The sequence below is a fragment of the Hyaena hyaena genome, unplaced genomic scaffold, assembly GCF_003009895.1.
Source record: "Hyaena hyaena isolate Hyena2069 unplaced genomic scaffold, ASM300989v1 scaffold_90, whole genome shotgun sequence".
Classification (NCBI taxonomy): Eukaryota; Metazoa; Chordata; class Mammalia; order Carnivora; family Hyaenidae; genus Hyaena; species Hyaena hyaena.
The window spans coordinates 1227345-1254296 of record NW_024080722.1 but is presented as its reverse complement, the minus strand read 5'-3'; the positions used below and the strand labels follow the sequence as shown (position 1 = coordinate 1254296).

Genomic DNA, 26952 nt, shown 5'->3' with positions numbered 1-26952 from the left:
AAGGGCAAGGGTTTTCCTGGAAAAGAAAGCAAGTCCTGGAAGGTTTTTGTTTTGTTTTTCTTCTTAATGGGACCCTGGTTAATGACTCAAGGAAATGAAGAACACATTTCACCAACAAGTAGTCACTGCCTTTCTCAACCCATTCTGCATCTCGCTGCCCTTCAGAACTGACTTCCTGCAGACAAAGAGCCAGACCCCTTATCCTGTTGCTTTGGGGTCTGGCTTGGTCTTAGCTTTCGCTTGTCCCATTTAAACAGACTACTTAGGGTGCTCTCCTGTCTGCTCTGCTTTCCCTCGAAGTAGGCACCCGTCCATTTCCAAGACATATTTGACCCATGGATCTATTTTATGCTTGTCACAGCCTTTGAAGAGAACAGCCACCACACTCATGGCAGGGATTTTGCGCTCATTAGTTCAGAGACCCCCAGGCAGACTCCAAACTGTAACAAAAGGTGTGGAGTCTCTCATTTGTACAGATTGGATTCGTCACAAATTTACCAAGTCAAGAATTCCAGATAAAGTATTTCAGCCTTCACCTGCAGATCATGAAAAATATGGTGGGGATCCACAGCAGCCTCATAAACTACATATTGTTACTAGAATGAAGAGTACAAAAAGATGTCCATATTGGGAAAAAGATATAATAAAGATGCTTGGATTAGAAAAAGCACATACTCCTCAAGTTCACAAGAATATCCCTTCAGTGAATGCAAAACTGAAAGTGGTTAAACATTTGATAAGAATCAAGCCCCTGAAGTTGCCACAAGGACTTCCAGCAGAGGAGGACATGTCTAACACGTGCCTCAAGAGCACTGGGGAGTTAGTGGTGCGGTGGCATCTAAACCCTGTAGATCAGGGAGCAGTTAAGTCCTAATGCCAGAGCAGGGTCATATTGAAAAATGTGCATCATTTTTATTTAAAGATAGAAAATGTTCTCATTAAAATATATTTTAAATACTAAAAAAAAATAAATAAAAAATAAACAGACTACTTAGTGGGGTCTGTACATACCTCCCTGATTCCACCACGAGGCATTTATTCACACAATTCCCTCTCTGCAAAGACTTCGTTTCAGCTTATGCTTATCTTCCTCCTTCTTTGGGACCCAGCTCGGAGGCTGCCTTCTCCATGGAGCCTTCCCTACTGTGTCCAGCAGGGATGGTGCCGCCTCAGGCTCACCTTATGGATACAGTTCCAGTTCTCCTAATAGACTGAAATTCTTGAGAAATGGTGGTAGGAGCATTTTTGATTCCCTTATGTGAGCACGTGTGTGTGTGTGTGTGTGTGTGTGTGTGTGTGTGTGTGTGTCCTGCATGCTACTTAGCGGTACAGTGCGATAGCAAAAGCCCCGAGACCCTTGGGGCTGGCTTTAGATTAGAGTTGAATACTGTGTTGGAGTGAGCTATTGTGTGTCTCCCTTTCTCAAGTCAAGAAGGAGGGGCTTCTTTACACCTGAAACTAATATAATATTGTATGTTAATTATACTGAGAGAGAGAGAGAGAGAGAGAAGGAGGGAGGGAGGAAGGGAGAGAGATGTTCCATGGAATCTACTCAGAGAGCTTAATATATGTCTATGGTAGTTTGAGATGGGGAGACAGGTGGACTGGCCTCTGACAGCCACCATAGGAATCTGAAGGATGAGAGGGGCGCTTGGGTGGCTCAGGTCATAATCTCACATTTTGTGAGTTTGAGCCCCGCGTCAGGCTCTGTGCTGACAGCTCAGAGCCTGGAGCCTGCTTTCGATTCTGTGTCTCTTTCTCTCTGCTCCTCTCCTGCTTGGCTCTGTGTGTGTGTGGGTGTGTGTGTGTGTTTCTCTCAAAAAAAAAATTAAAAAATTAAAAAAAAATGTTTAAGGGATGGGAGATGGGTGTCATCATAGGGCAACAAGACAGAGGGGGAGGTGGCACTGCTCAGATCTCCCTGAATGCCCCGAGATGGTTTGTGCAAAGGATGCTGTTCCCAGGGACTAGAAGAGGGCCATGCATTGGAAGAACTGACGTGAAGGCCTCTTAGGTGTGTCTAATGGAGGCACGAGCTGAAGTTATCTCTGGATTTTTAGGGTCACAGAAGGAGTGAACAGCAGGATCCAAGGTGGTGCCATGCCCACAGAAGGGTGAGAGGTCCTCAGAGCTTGCGGGACAAGCGTCTGAAAAGTCTATGGATGTGTCCACACAAGAGTCAGCTTTAAAGCCATCTTACGATAGTGTTGGTCAGGGAAGAGCTCGCCTTTTTTTTTTTTTTTAATGTTTATTTATTTTAGAGAGAGAGAGAGAGAACACGAGCAGGGGAGGGGCAGAGAGGGAGACACAGAATCTGAGGCAGGCTCCAGGTTTTGAGCTGTCAGCACAGAGCCTGAGGTGGGGCTTGACCCATGAACCACGAGATTGTGACCTGAGCCAAAGTCTGATGCCCAAATGACTAAGCCACTCTCCTTTTTTTTTTTTTTAATGTTTATTTATTTCTTTTTGATATATAGAGAGCACACAGGAGGAGCAGAGAGAGAGAATCCCAAGCAGGCTCTGCACTGTCAGCGCAGAGCCCGATGCAGGGCTTGAACCCACGAACCATGAGATCATGACCTGAGCTGTCCAAGAGTTGGACGGTCAACCGGCTGCGCCACCCGGGCGCCACTCCTGCTCTCCTTTCTTCTGCCTCTCCTCACCTCGCCACTCCCCACCCCTCTAGCCCTGGAGAAGTCAGAGTCACAGTTAGCAAAGTGGGGAAAAGAATCAACTGTCCACACCCCCGTCCCCAGCTATAGGGTCCTACCTGCAGCAAGCCCTGTTGGAAGAAAAGGCAGAATTTTAAATCAAATTCGGGATTTTGCCTTTGTTTGTGACTGAGCATCTCATGTATGAATAGTGTTTGTTTGGTGATTGAAGTGCTCCCCAAACTTCTCATTTCCTGGGAGTGAGCGGTCAGACAGGTTGGAGGATGCTTGAATTCTCACGAAAGGGCAGAGAAAGGGCGTCCCTCCTGCAGGGGGTTGGGAAATGAGATTAAGTTGATTTACGATTATACACTGTATTGTAAAATAGGCCATCTTCCTTGGTTATATTTTTCTACTCACCGGGGTTTGGTGTCTGCTTCTGTCACTTCCTCCAAAGCAATCAAGTCCCTGTGCTTGCCTTAGATAAAGTCACTTAACGGCAGTAACCATTCAGCTGTGCTTCAGGCTTCAGATCCTATCTTGAGGGAGATTTTAAGGAGCCTCATGTCCAAGGGCAACAGACTTGGTATCAATTTTCCTTTGTTGCACATTCCTTTTTTTTAAATTTTTTATTAATGTTTTTTTATTTATTTCTGAGAGAGAGAGACAGCGTGAGCAGGGCAGAGTCAGAGAGAGAGGGAATCTGAAACAGGCTCCAGGCTCTGAGCTAGCTGTCAGCACAGAGCCCGATGTGGGGCTCGAACCCATGAACCATGAGATCATGACCTGAGCCGAAGCCGGACACTTAACCGACTGAGCCACCCAGGCACCTCTGAATTTCTCTCTTCTTACAAAGATGCCTGACATATTGGAATAAACGCCTACCCTTCTCCAGCAGGACCTAATCTTACCCTGACTAGTTATATCTGCAATAACCCAATTTCCAAATAAATTTACATTCTGTGGTGTTGGGGGTTAGGGTTTCAACATACCTTTTTTTAAATGTTTATTTATTTTTGAGAGAAAGAGAGAGCAGGGGAAGAGCAGAGAGAGGGGGGAACAGAGGATCCGAAGTGGGCTCTGCACTGATAGCAGAGAGCCTGATGTGGAGCTTGAACTCACGAATCATGAGACCATGACCTAAGCTGAAGTAGGACGCTCAGCCTAATGAGCCACCCAAGCACCCCTCAACATATCTTTTTGAGGGGGACACAGTTCAACCCTTAATGTCTTTCCTTCTCACTTCCCAAATTTTCATCTTCTCCTGTCTTCCCCAATGGTATAATTGGTACCTGTAGTAGCTCAAGTCAAGAATCCATGAGTAATCCTTGATTTCTCTGCCTTCGTCACCCTATCCCAATTCCTTCTACGAACCTTTATAGCCCTTCTTCCAAAAATATCCCCAATCCAGCCATTTCTCTTCTTCTCCATTTCCACCCTGCCAGTTCAAGCTACTATCCTTTTTTACTGGAATAGCTGCAAGAGCTCCTAACTGGTCTCTTTGCCCCTTTCTCTTCTACAGTCTGTCTCATACCCTTGGCTTAGTATTTATTATCTACTGAATAAAGTTCAAACACCTCACCCGTGCTTACAAAATCCTATTGATCTGGCCCTCCCCCCTCCTCCAAACTCATTTTGGATCACTCGCTTTAATGATCAGCTTTCTTGCAGTTCCTTGGACCACTGGCCTCCTTTTCTGGAATATTCTCTTCCTGACCTTCGTATGGGTGCCCCTTCTTGTCCTGAGAATCTCAGCTTAAAGATCATCTTATTTAGTGACATTTAAGAGGCCTTCCCTGACCACTTAATCAAGAGCAGCCGCTGAGTTATTATCTACCACAGACCTTTATTTTAATTCTCTGCAGAGAATTTTGTAAGTGGATTGTTTTTCTCTTTTATGTAGGTATTTATTGTCTTTTTTTCCCAAATTAAAGTTAAAATGTCCTTCCTAGGAGAGCAGGGACCTTGTTGACGGTTCCACCATCTAGAACTGTGTCTGGCACACAGGAGGAACTCAACAAATATTTACCCGATGAATAATTAATCCTGCACAGGGGATCTTTGTGTATGAACTCCCCCTCTCCCTACCCACTTTTGGAAATTTATTTTATCATAAATAATCCAAGAGGGGAGGATTCCTGGATCAAGGAATAGAAACATAGTTTGGCTCTTGTAATGTACTGCCAAAAGTGGTTTGCAGAGATGTAAGGTCAGTTTTCATTTGTTAGGCAGCGTTTAGAGTCCCAAGTGCCAAGGCAGTGGTGTCTGGTGTGGGGGGGAGAGCGGGAGGGGGGGGAGGGCTTCGGCCACAGTAGGGATGGCAGGGTAGGGCTGCTGTGGCTCATGGGCCAGGCCTCGGCGGCAGCAGAGATCAACCATCCAGCAGGCCCTTCGTTCCGGTGCTGGTTGGGAGGGAGGCCCGCCTGCAGCTGCGCACACAGGGGGCCTCATCTGCTGCACGAACTTGGGTGCAGCTGGAGGAGCCAGACTGAGCGGAAGAGCTGGATGGTACACCTGCTCCTTGGCGCAGTGGGGCCTAGTTCTGGAGTCCAGGTCAGGAAGCAGAGAGGGTGTGGAAGCTGAGGACACACGGTGGGGCTTGCACCCGGTATACTGGAGGCCCCTTTGCAAAGGTTTTTTCTGGATTGGAGCTTTTCTGCTTAGAACATGGAGTCTGGAACTTTAGGCGTCTGAGCGCCTGCCTTGCACAGTTCTGCACACAGCCAGGCCCACGCAGCAGTGCCTTGTCCTGTCTCCTCAAACTGCTGCAAGAGCTAAAATAGCAGATACACGTAAGGCGCTCAGAATAGGGCCTGGCACAGTATCGGCATCATCCAAGTGTTGATTATTGGTCCTTTGCCCTTGCTCCTCATGGGACAACTGTAAGCTTCCTGATGGCAGAGACTATATTTGAGGCAGAATAGTGTAGTGCTAATGGGTCAGGCTGCCTGAGTTCTAAATCTGGGCTCCAATACCTACGAGCTGAGTGATCCTGGGCAAATGACTTAACTTCTCTGTTCCTCAGTTTACCCCTCTGTAAAATGGTAATAATGAAAGTACTGGCCTCGTTGGGTTTCTAGTGGGTTAAGTGAGTTGATGAGTGTAAAAAAGCACAGACAATGCCTAACATATGGACAGCAGTGGATTTAATGACTGAGTGGATTTAATGGATGCTCTGATCAGCCCTGCAAGGGCAGCCTATGCTTTCCTTAGTGACCTCCTTCCTTCTCTTTTTTTCTTAAGACCTCTTTCTCATTGCCGCCCTATGTTTCTCTGGCTCCCAGAATCCCTCAGCCTTTCCTGCAACCCATTCCTGAAAGGCCCGTGCATAATTACTGTTAACTAAAGTGTTGGCTACTAAGAGGTTGCTTCTGTTCATGCAAAAATGCTGACTTTATGGGACACTTCGGGAACCTTGCTGTGTCTGAGAACCAGCACCATGGGCACCATCTGGGAGATGCCAAATCTCAGGGCCATTCCAGACCTACAGAATCAGAGTCTGCATTTCCACGAGCTCCAAAACAGTTCCTCTTAAACTTTCATGTGCCTGTGCTTTTCTTGGAGATCTTAAAATACAGATTTCTAGGCTCCACTCGGAGTTTCTGTTCAGTAGGTCTGAGGTAAGGCCTGAGAATCTGCATTTCTACCAGGTGATGGGAATGAAGCCCGGGGCGCCTGGGTGGCTCAGTCGGTTAAGTGTCTTAACTTTGACTCAGGTCGCGATCTCACGCGGTTCTTGAATTCGAGCCCCGTGTCGAGCTCCAGGCTCACAGCTCAGACCCTAGAGCCTGCTTCAGGTTCTGTCTCCTTCTCTCTCTATGTCCATCCCCTACTTGTCTCTCTCTCTCTCAAAAATAAATACACATTAAAAAAAATTTTTTTTTAAAGCAATGAAGCCCAAATAGGAAAACTTTGAGGCCCTGTGGGAGATGGCTTTTTAAGACAGCAGACCCCTTCCCAGTCTTTTAAAATCCCATCAGGCAGTCTCTGCCTGTGGGATCTTAGCACAAAGTTGCTTTTGATGATTAATGCTATTTCCATACTTGTTCACAATTCTACAGCTTATAAGTTCTTTCATGTGTTTGATCTTATTTCATCCTGCAACCACCCTGTAGGTTGAGTCAGGAGAAAGGCTCACCTCATTTCCAAAAGAGAGCACTGAGGCACAGAGAGTTACAAGACATAGAAACCCCACAGCCATTGGCCACCACAGACCGCGTTCCCTGGGCTGGCACTGAGGTTCTATTTCTCATCCTTGAAACCCCCCCGAGGCTGATCATGCCAGTCTGTCTTCCCAGAGAAGCAAACAAACTGAGAGGCTTGCTGACATTCAGGAACGTTCTTGAGGTCACAAACAACGGCAGTTCTTACTTCTTCACCATAGTTACTTCCCCTTAGTAACAGGTCCTGTCTCTGTCACATACACACACACACACACACACACACACACACACACACACACCCGACAACCCCAACTCCAGCCAAAATAGAACACCCTCTTTCTAAGATAGTTCTGACTTCTCCCATCTCATCTGCTGAAAATGTTAGCCCTGGACCCCACCGGGGGCTCTGGCCTCTGCTGGCCGGTTAGGCGCTAACAGGAAGGAAGAGGAACCTGGCACTCAGGTTGTGGTCCTGACTCCCCTGCGGGAGCCTTGAAGAGTCCCTGCCCCTTCTTGGTCTGTTTCCTCATCTGTGAAATGGGAGAGGTTGAACAGATGATCTCAGGGGGATCTTTAAACTTTCATATGTTATGATTCTGTGTAGGAGGTTCACAAGGGAGGAAACCTCAACCCTACTGTCAAATTAGAGTCCTTTCGAGGGCAGGAGGGGGAACATGTCAATTCAGAGTTCTTCAGGTTGTATTGTATCCATGTGGGAAATGATTTCAGGACACATTTGGCAGAGTTCATCTCTGGTGGGGTCTTACTTCGATTTTGCACACCAACCCCAGCGTTCCTTCTGCCCGTACCCTGTACCCAGAGCCCTCATCGGCCACACTCTGCCCTACCTGTGTCCCAGTGTGGGGTGGGGTTGGGGGTAGGGGACAGCTTTGGGAGCATCCAACAGAACACACGCGTTGGTTAACGGGTGCTGAAGCCCGGGGAGGCAGAGACTGGGCCAAGGTTCCACTCCTTCCAGTGTGTGAGAAGGTCGTCCAGCTCGGTGGCTAGGAGCCTGGGCCCCCAGGCCCAAGAGCTGCCTGGTCACTTGTGAAGGTGTGTGATCTAGGGCAGATTAGGCTCCCAGACCCTCCGCTGTTTGCTTCCTAAAAGTAGGAATGGCGACAATTATGTCGGTAGGTGCTCCACGAAATGCAATCAGTGTGGTGCCAGGCAAGAAATGTGTTAATGTCGGCATCCACGGTGTGCCAGGGATGTGTTCTTAGCCACCCAAGTTACATTCGTCATGCCAGGCTCTGTGTGCATCACTTTCTGTGCGTGATCTGTATTCTCCCATTGGGAGGCAGAAATCCTCCCAAGGAGGGGGGGGGATTATTAGTATTCCCATTTTTCAAATATGAAAATGGGGCTTAAGGAAGTAAAGCAGATGCTTTTGTTTCTCCTAATGACCTCTCTGAGTTGAAGGCATGTTGGACATCATCGGGGCAAACCTCCCACACTGAATGGTTCCTGTAACAGTCCTGGAAGGGGTTAGTGATGGGACACTAACTCAAGAGCCTGGTCTGTCTTTGAATGGCTCTGGCTGGAGGAAAATGATTCTTTGGAAGGAGCCAAAAGCGATTTCTCTGTAACTGCCCCTCATTTGTGTGGTGGAAAGAACGCTGGGCTAAGAGTCAGATGCCTTGGGCTGGTGTCCCAGCCCTTCCACTTGACAGTGTTCTTACCCCCAGGAGGCTGCTCCTCTGGGTCTGTTTTCCCAGGTGAAAATGAAGGAGTTGGATGAGATGCACTCTAGGTCCTTCCTGGCTTGGACATTTCAGGATCATATAATTCATGAGTCTCTGTGTGTGTAATGCACACATATCTGATTATAATGATGGAAACAGTGAAGGGGTGGACACTGTGTTCCAAGGAATAGATCTACTTCTGCCAACATGTCTGTCAGGGCGGGGACACTGCCAGCTGAGAAGAATCCAGAAGGTTCTTAGAAATGGAGTTCTCATCTTGTCTTAAACCTTTCCCTCCCTCCTTCCCTTCCCCCTCCTGCTCTTCTCCACTCTCTCTCCTTCATTCTTTCCTTCCTTCCTCTTCAATTCCTTTCGGATTCAGAACCATAAAGGCATATTTCAATCTCCCAAACAGAGTTAAAAATCACGTCCCTGGTGACTCGTTTCTCACATGACACCAAGCGTGCAGAATCAGTTTGTTTTCAGGAGCAGAGAAACCTACACAAACGTGACACAGAGCTGCCTTGTGTCTCCAAGGGCCTCTCCCATCGAGCAGCCGAAATCCCAGCTCCTGAGGCAGGCATCGGGCCCACGCGTGGACTGTCACGGGGGCTCCTGGAATCGGGTGCAGATCTGGGCACTGTTTGTGAATGTGCATTTTCTAGGAAAAGGAGTCTATGCAAGAGAAGACAGCTGGGTGCTAGGCTGGTAGCTGAGCTTGGTGACCACAGGGTTTGACCAGATATTCAGAGTTAGGCTCTCCTGGTGTCCGTGTCTGATGCCACAGAACGTAAACATCAGACAAAATGGATCAAGATGGAGAAAAAAAAAAAAGTGCAAACTTTTCCATTATCATGTTTGAGCAGAAAATAAGAACATTATCCAAACCACAAAAATGACCAAACATCTCCCACTTTCCTGGGTAATGTGACTGTTGCTACTTCTCTTCCTTCCACTTAGATAAGAATTCAGATACTCGTGGGATTACTGCTGCTTCCTGACAGCGTCCGATCCAGGGCAAAGCCCTGCTTCCTTAAACTCTCCCTAAAATCATCCACCGCAATCCCGAATCCTGTAGTAAGTCCATCTAACATCCTTTTCTGAGAAGCTCCGTGGTTCCCATGGTGTGTGCTCTCCTTCATCGCAGAGTCAGCGAGCTCCGCCTTGTTCGGTGGCATCTCTTGTCTGTTTTACAGCAGTGGCTCCTGCCACGCTCCTCTGCTCAAAGCCTTGCAGTGGCTCCCCTTTCCCTCCGAGGAAAGTGAACGCCCCTTCCTTGACTGGCCTGATTTGGTGTCTGTGCTTTGTCTGGCCTCGTCTCCACCCACCTCCCCCGTGGCTCACTCTCCGTTATACCAGCCTCCTTGCTGCTCTGTAGGACACCAGGCCTGATCCTGCTTTGGGCCTGGGTACTCAGGGCTCCCTCTGCCTGGAATACTCTTCCCCTAGGTGGCCACATGGCTCCCTTTCTGACCACCTCCAAGCCTCCGCTCAGGTCTCACTTTGAAGCCCACTCTGACCAGACTGCTCTACTTAAAACTGCAGCCCCTCCCTCGACTACTCCCTGGCTCCCTTACTCTGCTCTCCTTTTCTTTTCCCCTTCAAACAGTCAGGGCCAGGTGCCCAATTATGTCTTTACTGTTCATGGTGTGTCTCTCCAGCCAGGATCAAACTTCCATAAGGGTGGCGATCCCGGTACCAAGCACCTAGAGTTGGGCTTGGCCTACAATTACTAATCAGGGCATGTTTGTTGGATGTTGCTGAATAAATTAGCATCATCAGGGCTGGAACGTAAGACTGGACATGACTTTGGCTCAGGATCCCTCGCTGAGAAATACAGAGCGAGGCTGCCTGCCTCAAGCTGGGGTGCACAGTCAGTTCCACATATTTTCTTAAGACAGAGTTGCCTAAACGTCAATCTTGTACATGCAAACCTCATGATTTTCTCCCTAAGAACAACTTATACTCCTGTTTACTTGAAGCTTTTCCTTAAATAGACTGACTTTTTGACAAATACATTTATTTTTGAAGAAAATTGTGTATCATGGCTCTGAGGTGCTAGTTGTATTTTTTCTAATATATGTTAACACAAACATAGAGTTCAATCACTATTATTATCTATCTGAGACTAACATAAGCCTGTATACTAACGAACTGGAATTAACATAAAAATTAAACAAAAATAAACATCTAGCTACTAAAATGAACAGCATTCTTTTGTAGCATCATCTAAATCTTTTTCCTGCCTCCAGTGGAAACCTGCCTTATGCTTTTCCCTTCAACGGGAAAGATCCTTCTGCCTCCCTCTCCCTACCCAGGTCTGCCCAGCCTCCTTTCAGAGGTCCTTGGAAAGCCCCCCAGCTCACACACTCACTCCTTCCTCTGGGCTCCCTTCGTACTTACAGAAAGAGACACATGCCATGCTTACATGCCTTGTGGTTTTGTTTTCTGTTTCACAACATAGGATTATCAGGTACCTTCTTCCAGCCATAGAAAGGTGATTGAGTGTTCCGCTCCCTTGTTTACAGACCACCAAAGAGAGGAAGAGGCTTGTCCCAAGTCCCTGCAGGGGCAAAGCCAAGACTGGACCCTGGGCTTTCTGATGCCCCACACTCAGCGGGAGTCTGCAGACACTTAAGGAGTCCCTGTAGCGCGTCCCGCGTTGCTCCAGGCACCGGGGACAGTGTGAACAGAACAGATCCAGACTGGCCCACACAGGGCTTACAGTGGAGCTAGGCAGCTGCACGCTGAATAAACAGTATACGTGATTACAGAAATAGCTGCCAACGCCTTAGGAGAGACATGCAGGGCGGAGTAGCTACCCAGCCTGTTTGGAGGGTTGTGAGAGCCTCAGTAGAGAAGTATGTTTAAACACACAGGCGTGAGGTGAAGAGGAGCTGGTGGATTTCTAAACGGTGCTGGGCGAACGGGCTAACTCACAGAGTTCTGAGTTGATGTTTGAAAGCGCTGAGGCATCGTGGGCTGGTGGGTCCCAGCCCTGCAATGGTTCACTCCTCCATACTGCATTCGGCAAGAAGGGGACAGGAGACGCTTCGGGTCAACTCTGGAGCGGGGGGTGGGGGGGCTTACCCCTTGCTGGCAGAGAGACGGGGCTCATTGGACACATTGGTTATTTTTGCCAAGGGAGTGCCCACAATGTGAGCCTTGACATTAATAAAAATAAATTCTCAGCTCCTGGAAGTGGAAAATCTTAGTATTACTTACAAGGCGTACTGCAAGCCTCGTGTGGTTTCGCCTAACTGGTAAAATGCAGATTTTATAAACGGGGAACGCATTACAGTCACTGTTACTGCTACATCCAGAGTTTATGTTTCCTTGTGGGATTCCAATGGAGCCGGTTAAACTATACCTAAGAAACTCCAATGGCGTCCTACCTTGGTCTTATAAATTAAACCTGATAAGCATGGGATGGTCATGATGTGGAAGAGGGATGGGTCTGGACAGAGGGAAAGCCTTGGGGTTTGGTCTCTGGCACGCCCCCTTACCAGGCCGGGAAAATTGCTTCACTTTTCTGAGCTTCTGTGTCCTCCTCCATAAACTGGGGATAATAACCCCTGTACCTTGTGAGATTCTTGAGACATTAAATGGGACTCTATGGGGAAAATTCTTTCCTAAGATCTAAAGTGCTACAGAAGGTCAGTTAGGGGCACCCGGGTTGGCTCAGTTGGTTAAGCGTCCAACTTCGGTTCAGGTCCTGATCTCATGGTTTGCGGGTTCGAGCCCCGCGTCGGGCTCTGCGCAGACAGCTTAGAGCCTAGAGCCTGCTTCGGATTCTGTGTCTCCCTCTCTCTCTGCCCCTCCCCTGCTTGTGCTCTGTCTATCTCTCTCTCTCAAAAATAAATAAACATTAAAAAAAAAAAAAAGAAAGAAATGAACATCCTGTTATAGACCCTCTTTTAGCAAAGCTCAAACACGGCTCCGAGGCCTGGTTAGGGGCCAGCACGAAGGTCTCCTTCTCACCACTCGGCTTCTCTTCACCAGGCTGCTGCCACCTAGGGCAATTCTTGGCAAGGGCGAGTCCCTGGGGGAAACCAACAGGTGCTGGGAGGGAGCGGAGGGGGTTGTCGGACTCCCAGGGGGTGGGGTAGAGGAGGCTCAGGGGTGGTTGCTCCCACCTTCTCAGTTTGCTGAGGGCTCTGAGGTTGGGCCTTCTCAGGTCTCCGTCTCTCAACTTGCCCATCTGTGTGGGTACAGCTGTGGCCTCGCATAAAATAACAGGCTTCTTCGCTTTTTCGCACATTTCGAAAGCAAAGGCAGGCTTTAATGACCAGCTCTCTGCTCCTCGGTATTTTCTTTCAAGCAAAGGCCATGTTATTGTAAGATACTACATTTCAATGGGGGCTATTCTTTGGTCCTCAGAAGACATTCCTGAGCGGTAGGGTTTAGGAGGCGGCCCAATTTTTATTGCTTCTGGTGTCCGATAACCTTGGAATGGGTGTCTGTCTCCATGCCCCCCAAGGCTGTGTTATTTCAGAAAGTTACAGCTCTTAAAATCGTTCTCTACTAAAAGCAAAGAGCCACTAATTCTAAGTAAAGTGAGCTTTCCAAATAAGACCAGCTGTGAATGTTTAAAAAACAGAAAAACAAAAAAGAAAAGGAAGACACTTGCACAACGGGAGTCCACAGCGAAAATGCCACATGGTTGACCTTCTTCAGGGGTTTTCACAGCCATTTAGAAAGATGTCTTCAGCAAACTCATCTAAATTGGCCAAGAATGCCTGGCATGATGGACACATTGTGTTTGTAGGCCAGTATTCAATCCAGGTGGACGAATCCAAAGGGTAGATGTACCTGCCGACAAAAAAGGAAAATGAATAGTGATGAGCTCATTTCGATGGCGCTCAGTGTGCTCAGGCCACTCTGTCAACCACTCTGCTGGGCCGGCCTCTCCTGGGAAGGGCGACAAACCCACAAATCTCGTGAAGCCCCTTGGGGCCCCATGACTAGAGGCGGGAACGGCATCTGTTTCAAGATCTATTTTTTAAGAAGAGATCATACGATGCATATTTAAACATCTCCTTCTTTACAAACAGAATAGTCTGAAAACTCATGAGGGGGCAGATGTGGCGGAGAGGGGTCGGAGGGGTACCTTCGGAGGCATCCACAGACCCAGGTGCTCAGTTGGTTTATTCATCAGTGAGTTCTCAGCTGCCCTGATGGTTATAAATAGTTCTTTGTTTTCCATTCTCATTGTTTCATTGCTTCTTGACCTTTTGGCTAAGGTCAAGGGTAAATTCAGATTATTTTATTCATGCTCCTAATGGTTTGTTGGTTAACAGCAGGACACATGAGAAACATATAGTGTATTAAGAGTAAATTACACCTAGTTTTGAAGGAAAGATCAGAGGGACTCCAAAATGACTTACTTGAAACTGAAGTTGTATTTTATCTGGAGGGCTTCTTTACCCATAATCAAATATTGTCTTCCTTGTTCCAGGTCAGCGTTAGCACACGTTGCCTTTTTAATGAAGGTGATTTCAGAGTCTTTCTGGACAACAGCTTCGCCTAAGAGGCACACATGTGAGGTTATCACATTCATGTTACAATGTCACGATCATAAACTCTCTCAACAATTTCAGTTCCTCATGGCTATTTACTGAAGAGTATATGTTTATACTGAGTGGCTATTGGAAAGTGACAATGTCTATATGGTTAAGACTTCGGAATCTGGAATCAGGCTCTCTGGGTCAAGCCTCAGCTCTGCTACTTGCTGGCTGTGTGAACATGGACAGATGAGGCTCAGCTCCCTCATCTGAAAAATGGGAATGATGATATAACCCACCTTGTGAAACTGATGTGAGACTAAATGGGTTAACATATGAAAAGTGCTTAGAACACAAGTGCTATGTAAATAGTCGTTATTATTACTCCTGTAGAACCAGGAATTAAAGGAATGTCTCTATAGTTGAACAATATTAATCCCCAGATGTTATATAGCAAAATAAAAAAGTATTTGTGTAGCTGGCAATGGACAACTGTGTAGAAGGGTGCAAGATGTGTGAAAGACTTGGAAAATTTGAAGGAGGATAACTTTGGGATTCCCAAAGAACTTTGAGGTGGGCAAGAAGCTGTCTCCCCTACCTGGAATGCATTTCTCCCCATGTTGTCCTGTTGAATTTCTATCCATCGTTAAACTCATCATCAATTCTGAAGGTATCCAGTAAACACTCCTAGATGTTCTTTCTCATAAATAACTCTCTGTCTCTCCCTTATGCCCATTATACTTGAACTTCTATCACAGTGTTTCACCCCACATGTGTCTTCAGCTAGGCTGGAAGCTTCCTGAGGCAGGGACTGGGTCTGATTCACTGAGATAGATTCAGGACTGATGATCAGTTATTAAACTCTGACAGAGCTATCCTAAGTATTAAATCCTGAAAACCTTTGGAACCTGTCCATAATAGTAACTACATCAATGGTAAACTTTAATTAGTATTATTTAACTAGTGGGCACACATCAGCTCTCCTGATGACCATTAAGACATGACTTCTCTGGGCGGCAATATCTAATCAATATTCCCAGCACCATTTACCAACTCAGCCCCTGTCATGGCCTTATCATTATTTTTAAAAGTCTTTGGTTATGGAAAATTTCAAGCATATTCAGAAAGATGGAGTTAATTAACCTCGGCTTCAACAATCACTGATTTTTTTTTTCCATTTATATCTTCACTCCAAGCACCCTGTGTTTTAGGGGAAACACCAAGTTGTCATTATCCTTGAACTGTACAGTTGCTTTTTGTTTTAAATTGTTTAGGTTTTAGTTTGGCTTATTGTGAGTGTGCAGCAATTTTGGGTAAGTGGTAAATGTGGTTTTTTGATATTTATAGACATTTAAAATTCATATATATTAAAAAATAAACACCCAGAAAGAAGAGATAATTAATTATGCAAAAATGTCTTAACATTTCCTTTTAAATGTCATAAATATGAATCTTCTGAATGGACAGGAGAACAGAAAGACTTGATATTAAAAAAGAACTACAGCTTAGGGGGCACCTGGGTGGCTCAGTGAAGTGCCTGGCTTTGGCTCAGGTCATGATCTCGTCAGGCTCTGTGCTGACAGCTTGGAGCCTGGAGCTTCTTCAGATTCTGTCTCCTTCATCTCTCTGATTGCTCTCTGTCTCTCAAAAATAAAAAAAAAAATTAAAAAAAATTTAAAAGAGCTACAGCTTGGGAATCATCTGATACTGCATAAAATTCAGAACGGTCTGGAATGTCTTTTGATACGGTGCAAGAATTGGTGCAAAATAAAACAAATAACTTGTATTTCTGGAATGAAAAGCACTTGATTATTTCAGTTAAAATAGGAATGGCTTATTATTGCTCATAATGTGAAAGCTGGATGCAAATGGTGCTCAAAGTTGGGCTGCGAAACGATCGAAGTGCTAAACACCTGTTTTGTCAGAATGACAATCATGGTTCAAATAAAGAAAACTTGCGATCATCAATGAGAAAAACATAGAATGAATGACATCATGTCAATTTCATACAGTGAAACATTTGGAACAATAAAAACCAGAAAAACATTTTATCAGAGTATTGATCCAGCAAATTAAGATTTGGAAAGTATTGCTAGAATCCAACTCTAGTCTATGGCTAACAATGATTAGGCATTTTCATACTCAAAACACTGGATAGAATTTCAAAAGAGAAAGAAAATCAATATAAACATATAGTTGCAATTCAGATTTATGGTCCTACTTATTGCAAAATTTGTATCTACTGAAATGAGAACATAGCTTTTTGGAAAATCTAAAGAAGGTAATAAAATTAAATTTCAATCATTTTTTAGTAAACTCTTTCTTAAAATGTTATTTATTTGTTTATCTATTTTGAGAGAGAGAGAGAGCGCGAGCACACGACAGTGGGGGAAGGGCAGAGAGAGGGAGAATCCAAAGCAGGTTCTGCACTGTCAGCACAGAGCCTGATATGGGGCTTGATCCCATGAACCCTGAAATCATGACCTGAGCTGGAATCAAGAGTCAGATGCTTAACTGACTGAGCCACCCAGGTGCCCCTTAAATTTCAATCATTATTGAGAAAATCAAGTACTTAACATCAAAAGTGTTTAAAGTAAATGTAAAATTAAAAAACTGCAGACTTTGAAGATCAATCACTTAATGGGTTTTCTGGTATCAAGGTACTGGAGGGAACAACTGATCAACATATCAAACTGTCTGAGAGAAAAGGAGTCAGTGAGGAATAGCCACGTGAGCACCTTACTGGTACAGATGTAGTGCCAAAGAGGAGTCTGGGCTTCAGCAAAAAATTCTGAAATTCCTAGCTGTTCAATCTGGTATTAACTGAATTACCTATCAAGTAGATATCAGTTGTCTCTAGACAATTAAAAGATACAGACCAAGCAAAAGATTGCTTTAAATATTGTCTTCATAAATTTAGTGTTTACTACCACATACTTAATACCCACTAGACAGGAGTAAGTAATAATAGTAAAGCTTTAAAAATTGCAATAATGAAAAAATTGCAAAATAGAAATTGCAAAATTAGAAATATATTGGGATTTTGATGGGCAGCTGGTAGTGCTAGAATCATGAAGGCAGTCTGGAAATTGTAAGTCTGATAGATTTGCTTCAATAGGTAATTGTGTTATAGGAGCAAATATTTAGGAAGTGGATAGATATACTTTTTGGTGATTTGCTTGTGATAGTCTAGCAACTTTAGCTGTTCAAGAAAAGATATTTCAGCTTTGATAAGCTCACAGATTAGAAGACAATGAAACTATATAAAAAATAAAGGAAACTACAAAAGCAGAGCAAGAGCTGTTATAAAATCAAGAATGATCATAAATTTGATAAAAAACAAAATAAAATCAAATTAAGGGAAAAGCTAATAATATGAAAATATTTTTGTTTTAGTGACAAGAGTAAAATATGTGACAAACTTTTCAGTTTTTAAAAAAAAATTATGCAGTCTAAAACTGTGCCTATGACATTTGTAAAACTCAGGGTTGAAGGGGAATAAAAATTAAGAAAACTGGGAAAACTAAATATGACATTTCAACAAATTGTTTTTATGATTCAACAGAGATATATTGAAAAATAAAAATGTCAGATAGTATCCAAAGGACTAGAAACATTTTGAATGTAATTACTACCAATTTAGCTTGACCTGAGAGAGACTTTGTTACCATGAACAATATTGTCACTATTAGGAGAAATTACTTACTGAGATTATAGGTTATGTAAAGACTATCAGTGAGTGCAATAAAGATGCAATTGGTTCCTCATTGTCAAGTCAAAGCTCAGACGGGCAATTCTATAGTGTGTCAAGCAAAATAAAACCGACAATTTCTAAAAATTAAAAAAAAACTTATTTGGAATTATTAGAATGATTTAACGCAGATGCCTGTGTGACTCAGTCAGTTAAGTGTCCAACTCTTGATTTTGGCTCAGGTCATGATTTCACGGTCCTGAGATCGAGCCCCACATCGGGTTCTGAGCTGACAGCACGGAGTCTGCTTGGGATTCTCTCTCACCCTCTCTCTCTGCCCCTCCTCAGCTTCATGCCCATGCACTCTCACTCTCTCAATATAAATAAACATTAAAAAAAGAATGATTAAATGAGTCATTTGTGTGGCAATTTATATAATTTGACTAGCGGTATTATAATAGTTATAGCTTAGTTTAATTAGAGAATAAAAGGGAACATATTTTAAAGTGTTTTATATGTTATTTTACATACGAGTTCATTTTATTGTATTATTAAAACTCTCATTTATCCTCACTGGTTCTCTAGCCCAAGGCTCTGCTCTTCACAGATGTCCTTAATTGGTTTCCCTCTTTCTACTCGTGTTCTCCCTCTGAGAAGTCAGAGTAATCTTTTAAAATCATAAATCAGGTCATGCTATTTGTCTACCTCAAACTTTTAATTAGATTCCCTTTGGACACCTAGAATAAAATCCAAATTTCTTGCCATGCTTTATAAATTGTTATATGGCCTTGTTCCTTTCCCTTTTATCAGCCTCATCTCATGTGGGGTCTCCCTGCCTCGTTACAGCCCAATCACCCACTGGGATTTGTCAGTCCCCTGATGGTGCCAGAGTGCTTGCTGCCTCAGGGCCTTTGCATATTTGGTTCTCTTTCTGCCCTGTCCCTTTAAGAATGGCTAGCTCCTAATATCACCCCTAAACGATGCTGTCTGTTATCACCCTACAGGAACTTTCCATACTAATTCCATATCTCAAATATAGTGCTGGTTATGATTGATAATTGTTTAACTTGTTTTTTCATTTCCTCTTTAAAACATGTGTCTCCTTACATTATGGAATAGAAGCTTTATGAAGGCAAGAACCCTGGCTGTGTTATTCAAGTTGTTTTCTCAGTGTCTAATGTAACGCCTGGCCTATTATTAGAATGATATAATGTTGGTGGAGTGAAAGAATGAATGCTCACCAGCTTTGTAGATATCCAGGAGGGTTGCAGTATACTTAACAAAGACATTTTCTTTGGTGATGGATGTGATACGAACTTTATAGGCTGGTAGAAGAAACAACACAAGAATTCATGCTTAATGTCACTAATTCCATGTCCAGCAGAAGCCAGTGTTTGTCAAACAAATGAGAAAGGAAGCAGAGCAAGCTTTTACAGTCACCCTGAGTTGAATCTCATTTCCTCCAAAAGGCCTTTCTAGATGCTCTCAGTCTGATTGTACTGATCATGACTCATGATTCCACGCTACTTAGGACAATTTGCCCTCGCCACTGCTACAGAACAGGATGTTCGGGATAAGAGCAACATTAAATTAAAAGACAGAAGCACACTAAACAGACAAAAATATGCCTTTGTTAGATGGAAGGTTCAGATTCTGGTCCTTTAAGTTTAGTTGGGTCGCGAGCATGAGGAACGTGGAGGAGATCCTTGCTTCTCCGTAGGCCCACAGAGGGGTTAGCTACCATTTGGGCCTGTCCTGTGGGCCTCCTCTCCCCTTGCCTTGATTCCTTGGCTACCTCCACTGGCTTTGATCTTTGGATTTTGACAGGATTCCATTTTCTGACTCATCTTTGCTCAGATTGACAGCTGTCTGACATGAGACATCCCCTATCCTGGTTTCTTCTCTTCCTTCAGGAATTACCTTTTATCCATGGTATTTGATCTGTTTTGGAATGAATGGGCAGCTTGAAGAGACCTACCCCTTCTCTGCGGCCTAAGAAAAGATCTCGTTTTTGCTTTTGATGGGGTTGAAGTGGATGATCTGAAAGGTTTGCCCAGTTTTGAGATCTTAACTAGCTAGCTAGATGAATGAACTCACTGTGCCAGAACCAAAGGCTGAGTGAATTAGTAACTTAAAACACATGTTAAAACGTCCCTAATTTCAGATTTATGTCTCTATGGTGCCGTATGGGCAACGTGCCTGCTCTGGGCATAGGTGGAGAGAGGGAACTATTTTATTTTGTTTCTATTTTATTATTCTAATACCAACCCATAGTCTTCAAAAAAGCCAGATAAGTCTTTTCTTGAGAATAATAAACTAAGTCCAGATTGCATTTATTCTATGTGTTACAATAGGTTTTTGAGATTTAATAGTTAAAATAGATCTAAAATGGAGGGAAGAAATAATTTGGTGAAATTTTTATTCATTAAAACAGTATAGTATTTAAGTCTTAATGTATTTTAAAAACTGTAGTGGGTCTTGGCTGAGTTAGGCAGCTTTTTAGCTGGCAAAATATAGGTAATTCTCTGTTACCTCAAAGAAGTCTTAGAGGACCCCAGTGAGGAACCATATATGAAAACAGTTGGTAAACACAAAGTGCTGAATTAACTGTACTTATCTTTCATTTATAAATAACACCCTACTTTCACACACACACACACATACAGGTTTGCGATGGCATACGAAATGCTCTCTTTCTCTCACTCTTTAAAAAAAATCAGAAATAATAAACATTGGAAACTATGGATAGAAAACAAAGAAGCTAATTTTCTGAGGAGCTTGAAACAGGAGTATAGCCTTACGTGGGCATCTTACTTAGCTTTGTGCTCTGGATAACCAGAAGAAGAGGCTCCTTTTGAAGTGAAAGATTGCAATTCTGCATATATTTAAAATGACTTAGTACTGATATTTCTACCTTGTCTATGAAGGGAGTTTGAAAAAACTCTAAGTCCCCAAAGCACCTTTGTCTCTGTCTCTCCTCTATTGGCTAGAAGAGTACACTAGTGAAGTCTTATACCTTTGTGATTTCTCAAAAGTTTTCTTTAACTATATTTTAGTTCAGTTTAATTTGATATGTTTAATTCAGTGTGATCCATTGGAGTAAAATATCTTGGCTGAGTGTGTACATCCCTCCTATCATTTTAAACAAAAGTTACATTTCTTTGCTGAAGGACAAATAATTTTTGCATGTTAATGCTGAAAATTGATGGCATTTTCCTTTAAGGGAGCACATGGAATACAGCATTCAAATGATCACTGTGAAAAGTTGCTGAACTTTCTAACTGATCACGTATTCATAACATCTCATGTTTCATGGAACTCGATATTGAACCTTTGAACTTACCATAGGCAATGTCTGGCTTACATGCTGTTTCTTTTCTAGTATCTGCAGAGATTGTCAGATCCAGTTCTGTCTGCATCTGTCCACAGTCAGCTGGGTTTTGTGAAAAATGCTAAAAGTTAGGTTAACGTAAAGAAGCAGCCATTCCCTTTGCATTAAACACAGTTCTCGTGAGCCCTCAGACAATCCAGTATAACCTTACAAATACCAGACACCTACAACCTGCCCATTTTCTCCTCTTCCACAAAGTGAAACAGTATGCAAAGCCAAAACAAAACAAAACAAGCACAAACTAAATCTTGAACATGAGGGCTTAGAATGGGTAGTCACTCCACATTTGCTTCTTTAGAAATGTAGATGCTTTCATGGAAGAAAGGAAGAAAATTTCCCATTTTGAGTATAATTAAAAGTCCTTTGGAGGAAACAATATGATAACTGGACAGATTTACAGCTATAAAATGTATGGTGAGTGCCTAAGGAATGTATAGATGTTACAGTTTCTGAAAAACAAAATAAATCCAAACCAGCCCAGACCCACATGGAATTGGTTGTTGACTATTATTGAGTTCTGGGTCTTTTTCTCAATCAGGAAGACTCTCTTAGGTTTATAGAAGACTGTAGGTAACAGGACATTAAACAGAGATGTCACAAAGTGGGAAGGACAAAGGGGGGGGGGGAAGAGGAGCCAGTGGCTCAGTGTTGAGCCTCTGTTCCCTTAGGCTGTGGTCCTGTTACATTAAAAAGACCATGTGAAAAGTAAGAATTTCACATCATGTTATCCTGCTGATATCCAACAATCGTCTAGAAGATGTCCCCCCCCCCCCCCCCGCCGTACAGTAGAAGTTAGCAGGCTGTTCAGGCGTTGTCGGGAAGCAGCTTTATACTATTCAAGGAATCAGATTTCAATCAGCTGAGATTATACGCCTACTTCTGAGAAATGAGTTTGTCAAACAGCTTCTGTAAGCCTTGGATGATGAGTGGCTGCTTTAAACAAACATGTAGGCTAAATATGTTAAACGAAGTTTACCTTCTATGCATTTGCACGTTACTCCTTCACAGACTTTCTGAAGTCTGGCATCGAATGGGTTATAAAACATGGTGCACTGCTTATCTGTGGCAATGAAAGCACAGTTAGGAGAGGTGGCTTGATTAACACTCAATCAATCATAACACTCATTATGGATCAGTGAGTCTCCCATGGGGACCTGGAGATCAAACCGTTTGTTTTTGTAACTTGTATAGGGAGGTTAAATTGTGAATTGCCTCTCCTAGCATGGGCCCCCTCTACCCTCCTTCAAAGATTTCCCCTTCTATGCTTGAAATTTTACTGTTCCATATTTATTTCTTAGAATTAAAATATTTGGTGCTTCCATAAATGAGAGTAAATAAATTGTGTTACATGAGAGTCTTTTGAAAGAGCAGTAATTGTTTAGGCTGAAGAAAAACAAGGGAAGAGGGGCTCAGTATGTTCCAGGTGATTCCAGAAGATACAACTAGAATGAGTGGATATGAGAGTTTGGTTCATTTTAAGAATTTTTTTGGTAACATGTAGAACTGCCTAATGTGGAGTTGTCTGTGATGTGACCCAAAGAGCTCTCCAATCACTTAGTATTCGAGGCTGAGTGATCAAAAGTGGGGTCATTCATTCAACGTTTCTCAATACGTGTTATATACCGAACATAGTGTTAGCAAGTAGGGACATGTGGATGAAAGCCTCTGTCTGGACTTGGCAAGAAAGACAGGCACACAGATAACGACAAAGCAATGTGATAAGTGCTACAATGGAGCCCTCAGCAAAATGTGACGAGAATATAGGTGGACAAGGTGATTCTGGGAGGATGAAAGAAATAAGGGGGCGGGGGAAGTGGGCTTCTCCAAAATGGAGAGATGCAGTGAGCACTGTAATGAAGGCAAAGTCATCCTCGGCAGAAATCTTCGAGTCGAGCTGATTACCTGGCCTGTGGTATTCATACACCGTGAAAGTAGCAGGATTCAGAAACCCAACTTGAAACAGCTCAAATATCCGGAATCGAACACAGAGGAAGTCATCGGAAGGAATCTGTCCGACAAATTCAAGGTTTGAGGAAATTATGGAAGAGAAGAGACTCAGCATTTTTTAAAATATTTTAAAAATTTATTTCTAGGAGAGAGAGAGAGAGAGACAGCGTGAGCAGGGGAGGGTCAGAGAGAGAGGGAGATACAGACTCTGAAATAGGCTCCAGGCTCTGAGCTGGCAGTCAGCACAGAGCCCGACGCGGGGCTCGAACCCATGAACCGCGAGATCTTGACCTAAGCGAAAGTCGGACGTTTAACCAACTAAGCCACCCAGGCGCCCCATTGACTCAGCATTTTTAGCCTGTACATTTTGGATAGGGATTGGAAACAGAGAATGGTGGGAGGTGGAACTTACCGAATTCAGTTGCAGAATAATATGTCCATCTTTGATTTGGTAATCAGTTAACAGCTGGTCCACCCCTTCCACAAGCTAAGAGAGGAAAGAGAAGGCTTGAATTAAATTTCATGATTTAAAAAAAAAAAATTTATCAAAGTTGATCTTTTTGCTTAAATGCATTCATCCGATATTGGGATGTTAGAGATGGGGATGTATACCACTATTCAAAAAAGTTGAATAGAAGCTCCTCCCCTTGAAGAAGTCTGGATGTGTTATCATTTGCACTCTCATTTTGTTCAGACCACGCACGTATGTGCCCCCACTTTACTCTGAGAAATCAAAGCTTTGGTAGATTGTTGGTTAGGAAAGAATATTCTAGGTGATTCCATGAAAGCGATATATTAAAAGGAAAGGAAATAGCCTTATCTGTAAAATAATGCAGCAAAGAAAACCAAGCATCCATAACCATATGTAAAAGACAATATTTACAGCTTTTAAATCATCCTGGTTTGCACTGATTCCAGTAGGCAAAGAGATATCCATCACCGCATGGGAAGACCCTGATGATGATTCTTCTTTGCTGGGCTTGTAGCTAAGAGAAATTAGAAATTAGGAAATGCAATAAATAAGTGGACAAGATTCTTTAAGAAAAGGCTTTATGTCTTAGTATCCTTTAATTTTTAATTAGGGTTTCTACTCCCTTGCCTCTCTATGATACATGCATTGCAATCTCTAAATTTTAAAGTTGCAAGCTACTTTTGAGTCATCTATTCTAACTATTTGCTCACTTGGCCGATACTTTAAATGGACCACCATTCTGGAGCTGGAAAAAGTCATAGAAGGCATTCGGTCCAAGCTCTTTAATCAACTAGTTGAGGAAACTGAGGATGAGAGTAAGGTACTTGTTCAAGGTCACATGACTAGTTTACCCCAAAGCTGCATAAACCTCTTGACTTCCATTCTAGTTCTTTTTTCTAACAGCACATTTGAAAAAGAAAATTTGTTCTATATTGGAAAGAGACTCAATAAGCATGTTTAGGAAAAGACTAGAAGGAAATACCCTAAAATGTCACCATCTACTTTCTCTGGATGATGAGATATAAGTGATGATCTCTTTTCTTACCCATGGTTTTCTATGCTTTCTACATTTTCCACAATAGATAATTTATTTTTAAAATTTTTAAAAATGTTTACTCATTTTTGAGAGGGAAAGAGAGAGAAAGAGAGAGAGAGAGAGCGCACAAACAGGGGAGAGATAGAGAGAGGGAGACACAGAATTTGAAATGGGCTCCAGGCTCTGAGCTGTCAGCATAGAGCGTGATGTGGGGCTCGAACCCACGAACCATGAGATCATGACCTGAGCTAAAGTCTGACGCTTAACCAATAGAGCTACTCATGTGTCAGAATAAATAATTTATTTTTAAAACATGTTTTGAGGACTATCCTTTGTCTAGGAATTGTGCTTGGGAGGAAGCTAAGGAAAAAGCAAAGGGGGTAAAATGGGAGATTTGGTGTTTTTTTTTTGTTTTTGTTTTTGTTTTTCTGATAAGAGAGAAAGGAAAAGACACTGAACTGGGGAATCAGGAAACTTGGGATTCACCCCAGTTCTGCTGAGAGATTTCCCCAAATCATTCTCCCTTTCTACAGATAATTTTCTTTTTTGTAAAATAAACTGTGAAGAAGAATAAACTTGTATGTTAAGTTGACCTTTATAATTCCAAGGCTTCGTTTGGAGTGGCAGAGGTTGGTGCTACCATTAAGCAGAATTAGAAGATTTAAAAGGGGCAAGTTGGCAGGTTGGGGACTGGGGAACTGGGGACAGGGGCAGAGTGTGGTTCTGCAAAGATTGAGTTTCAGGTTCCAGCTTCACCTCAAGATGCTTGACAGGTAGCTGGACTTTTGAGAGTAGAGCTTAAAGATCAGTCAGGATTAAGGAAAAAACGATGGAGAAAGGATCACAGGGAGGGAAGAAAAATTGATCTCACCTGAAGGAATGAGTATTAATTAAATGGGAGGTTTTATGAGTTAGAGAGTTGGCAAGGGATCTCTTTCTCCTAGTTGCACCTTCTCAGGACAGACCCCATTAGTTGTCTTGTATGTAATAGTTACTATAATAGCTAAAGACATTATAAAATCTCTGGTTACAAAAATTTAACCCATTCTTCACTAAATTAACAATTAACAACAGACTGTGAGACAACGTGGAAGTGTAAAATGATATCTGGACATCTCCCTGTAATTGAGTGGGTGAGTATCACCAGAAGCAGAGAACTCTTGCTCATAGATGCAAATACTCTGCCAACAGAATGGAAAAGGGCCTCCTGAATGGAGAATGTCTACGAAAAGTTGCTGGAGCCTTGATGACTGGTTGCCATGGTGACTGTTTCAACCATGGAACAGAAACCTTCCTTTCAAGAAGCCCTTTGCCTGCTGCCAAAGACAGCAATCTCCCCCAAACGCATTTTGTTCAGAGAGGAGAGAAATGAAATCCTTTTTTCCTTTCTTATGGATACAACAGAGAGGTTGTAAGAAGCTAAATACAGGAAAGAGCCTCCCTGAATACAGAGTCTGTATGCTGGTGTTTTTGTTTTTGCTTTTTTTTTTTTTGCTTTAAATCAGAAGAGAGAATATTGGAAGGCAAAGAATTTTTCACATGAATAAGTACTACACAGTTACTTTTTGGACTTTATCCAACCTAACTTCAGCTTTACAGAGCCGAAGCATGTTCCCCCTGGCTTTTTGAACATTCTGTTCCCAATGTGTAAAAGTGAAAAAATAGAAAATTCAATATTACATCTCTATTTGCCTTCTTTTGTATATTAGCAATCTGGAATTAGACCTCCTGTCAATGAATTCAAATGAATGAGGTTTTTTGGTTTTTTTTTTTTTTAAGTTTAATTATTTTGACAGCAAGAGAGCACGAGCAGGGGAGAGGGACAGAGGAGAGAGGGAGGGAGAGAAAGAATCCCGAGCAGGCTCAGAGCTGTCAGTGAAGAGCCTGATGTGGGGCTCGAACCCACAAACCATGAGATCATGACCTGAGCTGAAATCAAGAGTCAGAGGCTTAAAGGACAGAGCCATCCTGGAGCCCCTCTTTATTTCTAAAGTAAGGGATTACAATATCATCCCTAAAATCCTTTTCAGCTTGAATCTATTACACTCTGAGTTATCCATACTGAGTGCTTTGGCATCACGTGATTTTCAGTAAAATCTGCAGAATACCAACCATGGAAATCAGTTATTGAGAATGTGAAGAACAAGGAAACAGTCCAGCAGGAGGGGCTGAGGGTTAATGAAAGGAGGAAGGAAGAAGCATGCGCTGTCACATGGCTTTGCCACTGTCTGACTCAGTGTGATCACTAAGGTATGTACGCGTATTTTGAAAAGCCTGCACTTTAAGAAGCATCTTAAGATGGTGGATGGGGTGAGCGGAATAATGGCCCCTGACGATGTCCACATTCTAATCCCTGAACTTGTGAATATGTTATCTTATGTGGCAAAGCGGACTTGCTGATGTGATTAA

The 26952-nt window shown here is 43.1% G+C and overlaps 2 protein-coding genes across 2 annotated transcripts in view; one reads left to right on the top strand and one right to left on the bottom strand.

Annotated features, from left to right (window-relative positions):
• The first annotated feature begins 273 nt into the window (after nucleotides 1-273).
• LOC120233432 (39S ribosomal protein L30, mitochondrial-like) lies at nucleotides 274-954 on the top strand. The gene has a single exon (XM_039234668.1). It carries the CDS (start codon nucleotides 389-391, stop codon nucleotides 872-874), a length of 486 nt encoding a protein of 161 aa, XP_039090599.1. The 5' UTR covers nucleotides 274-388; the 3' UTR covers nucleotides 875-954.
• An 11950-nt stretch (nucleotides 955-12904) lies between these two features.
• C5 (complement C5) overlaps nucleotides 12905-26952 on the bottom strand; it is an 88358-nt gene continuing 74310 nt past the window's right edge. The window contains exons 34-41 of the mRNA XM_039234608.1: nucleotides 23919-24021; nucleotides 23448-23522; nucleotides 22991-23096; nucleotides 22065-22148; nucleotides 21041-21130; nucleotides 18939-19022; nucleotides 13890-14028; nucleotides 12905-13314 (exon numbers count right to left, since the gene is read on the bottom strand). Of these exons, the coding sequence (XP_039090539.1) occupies nucleotides 13176-13314; nucleotides 13890-14028; nucleotides 18939-19022; nucleotides 21041-21130; nucleotides 22065-22148; nucleotides 22991-23096; nucleotides 23448-23522; nucleotides 23919-24021 (820 nt within the window). The 3' untranslated portion in view covers nucleotides 12905-13175. The remainder of the gene's footprint in view (nucleotides 13315-13889; nucleotides 14029-18938; nucleotides 19023-21040; nucleotides 21131-22064; nucleotides 22149-22990; nucleotides 23097-23447; nucleotides 23523-23918; nucleotides 24022-26952) is intronic.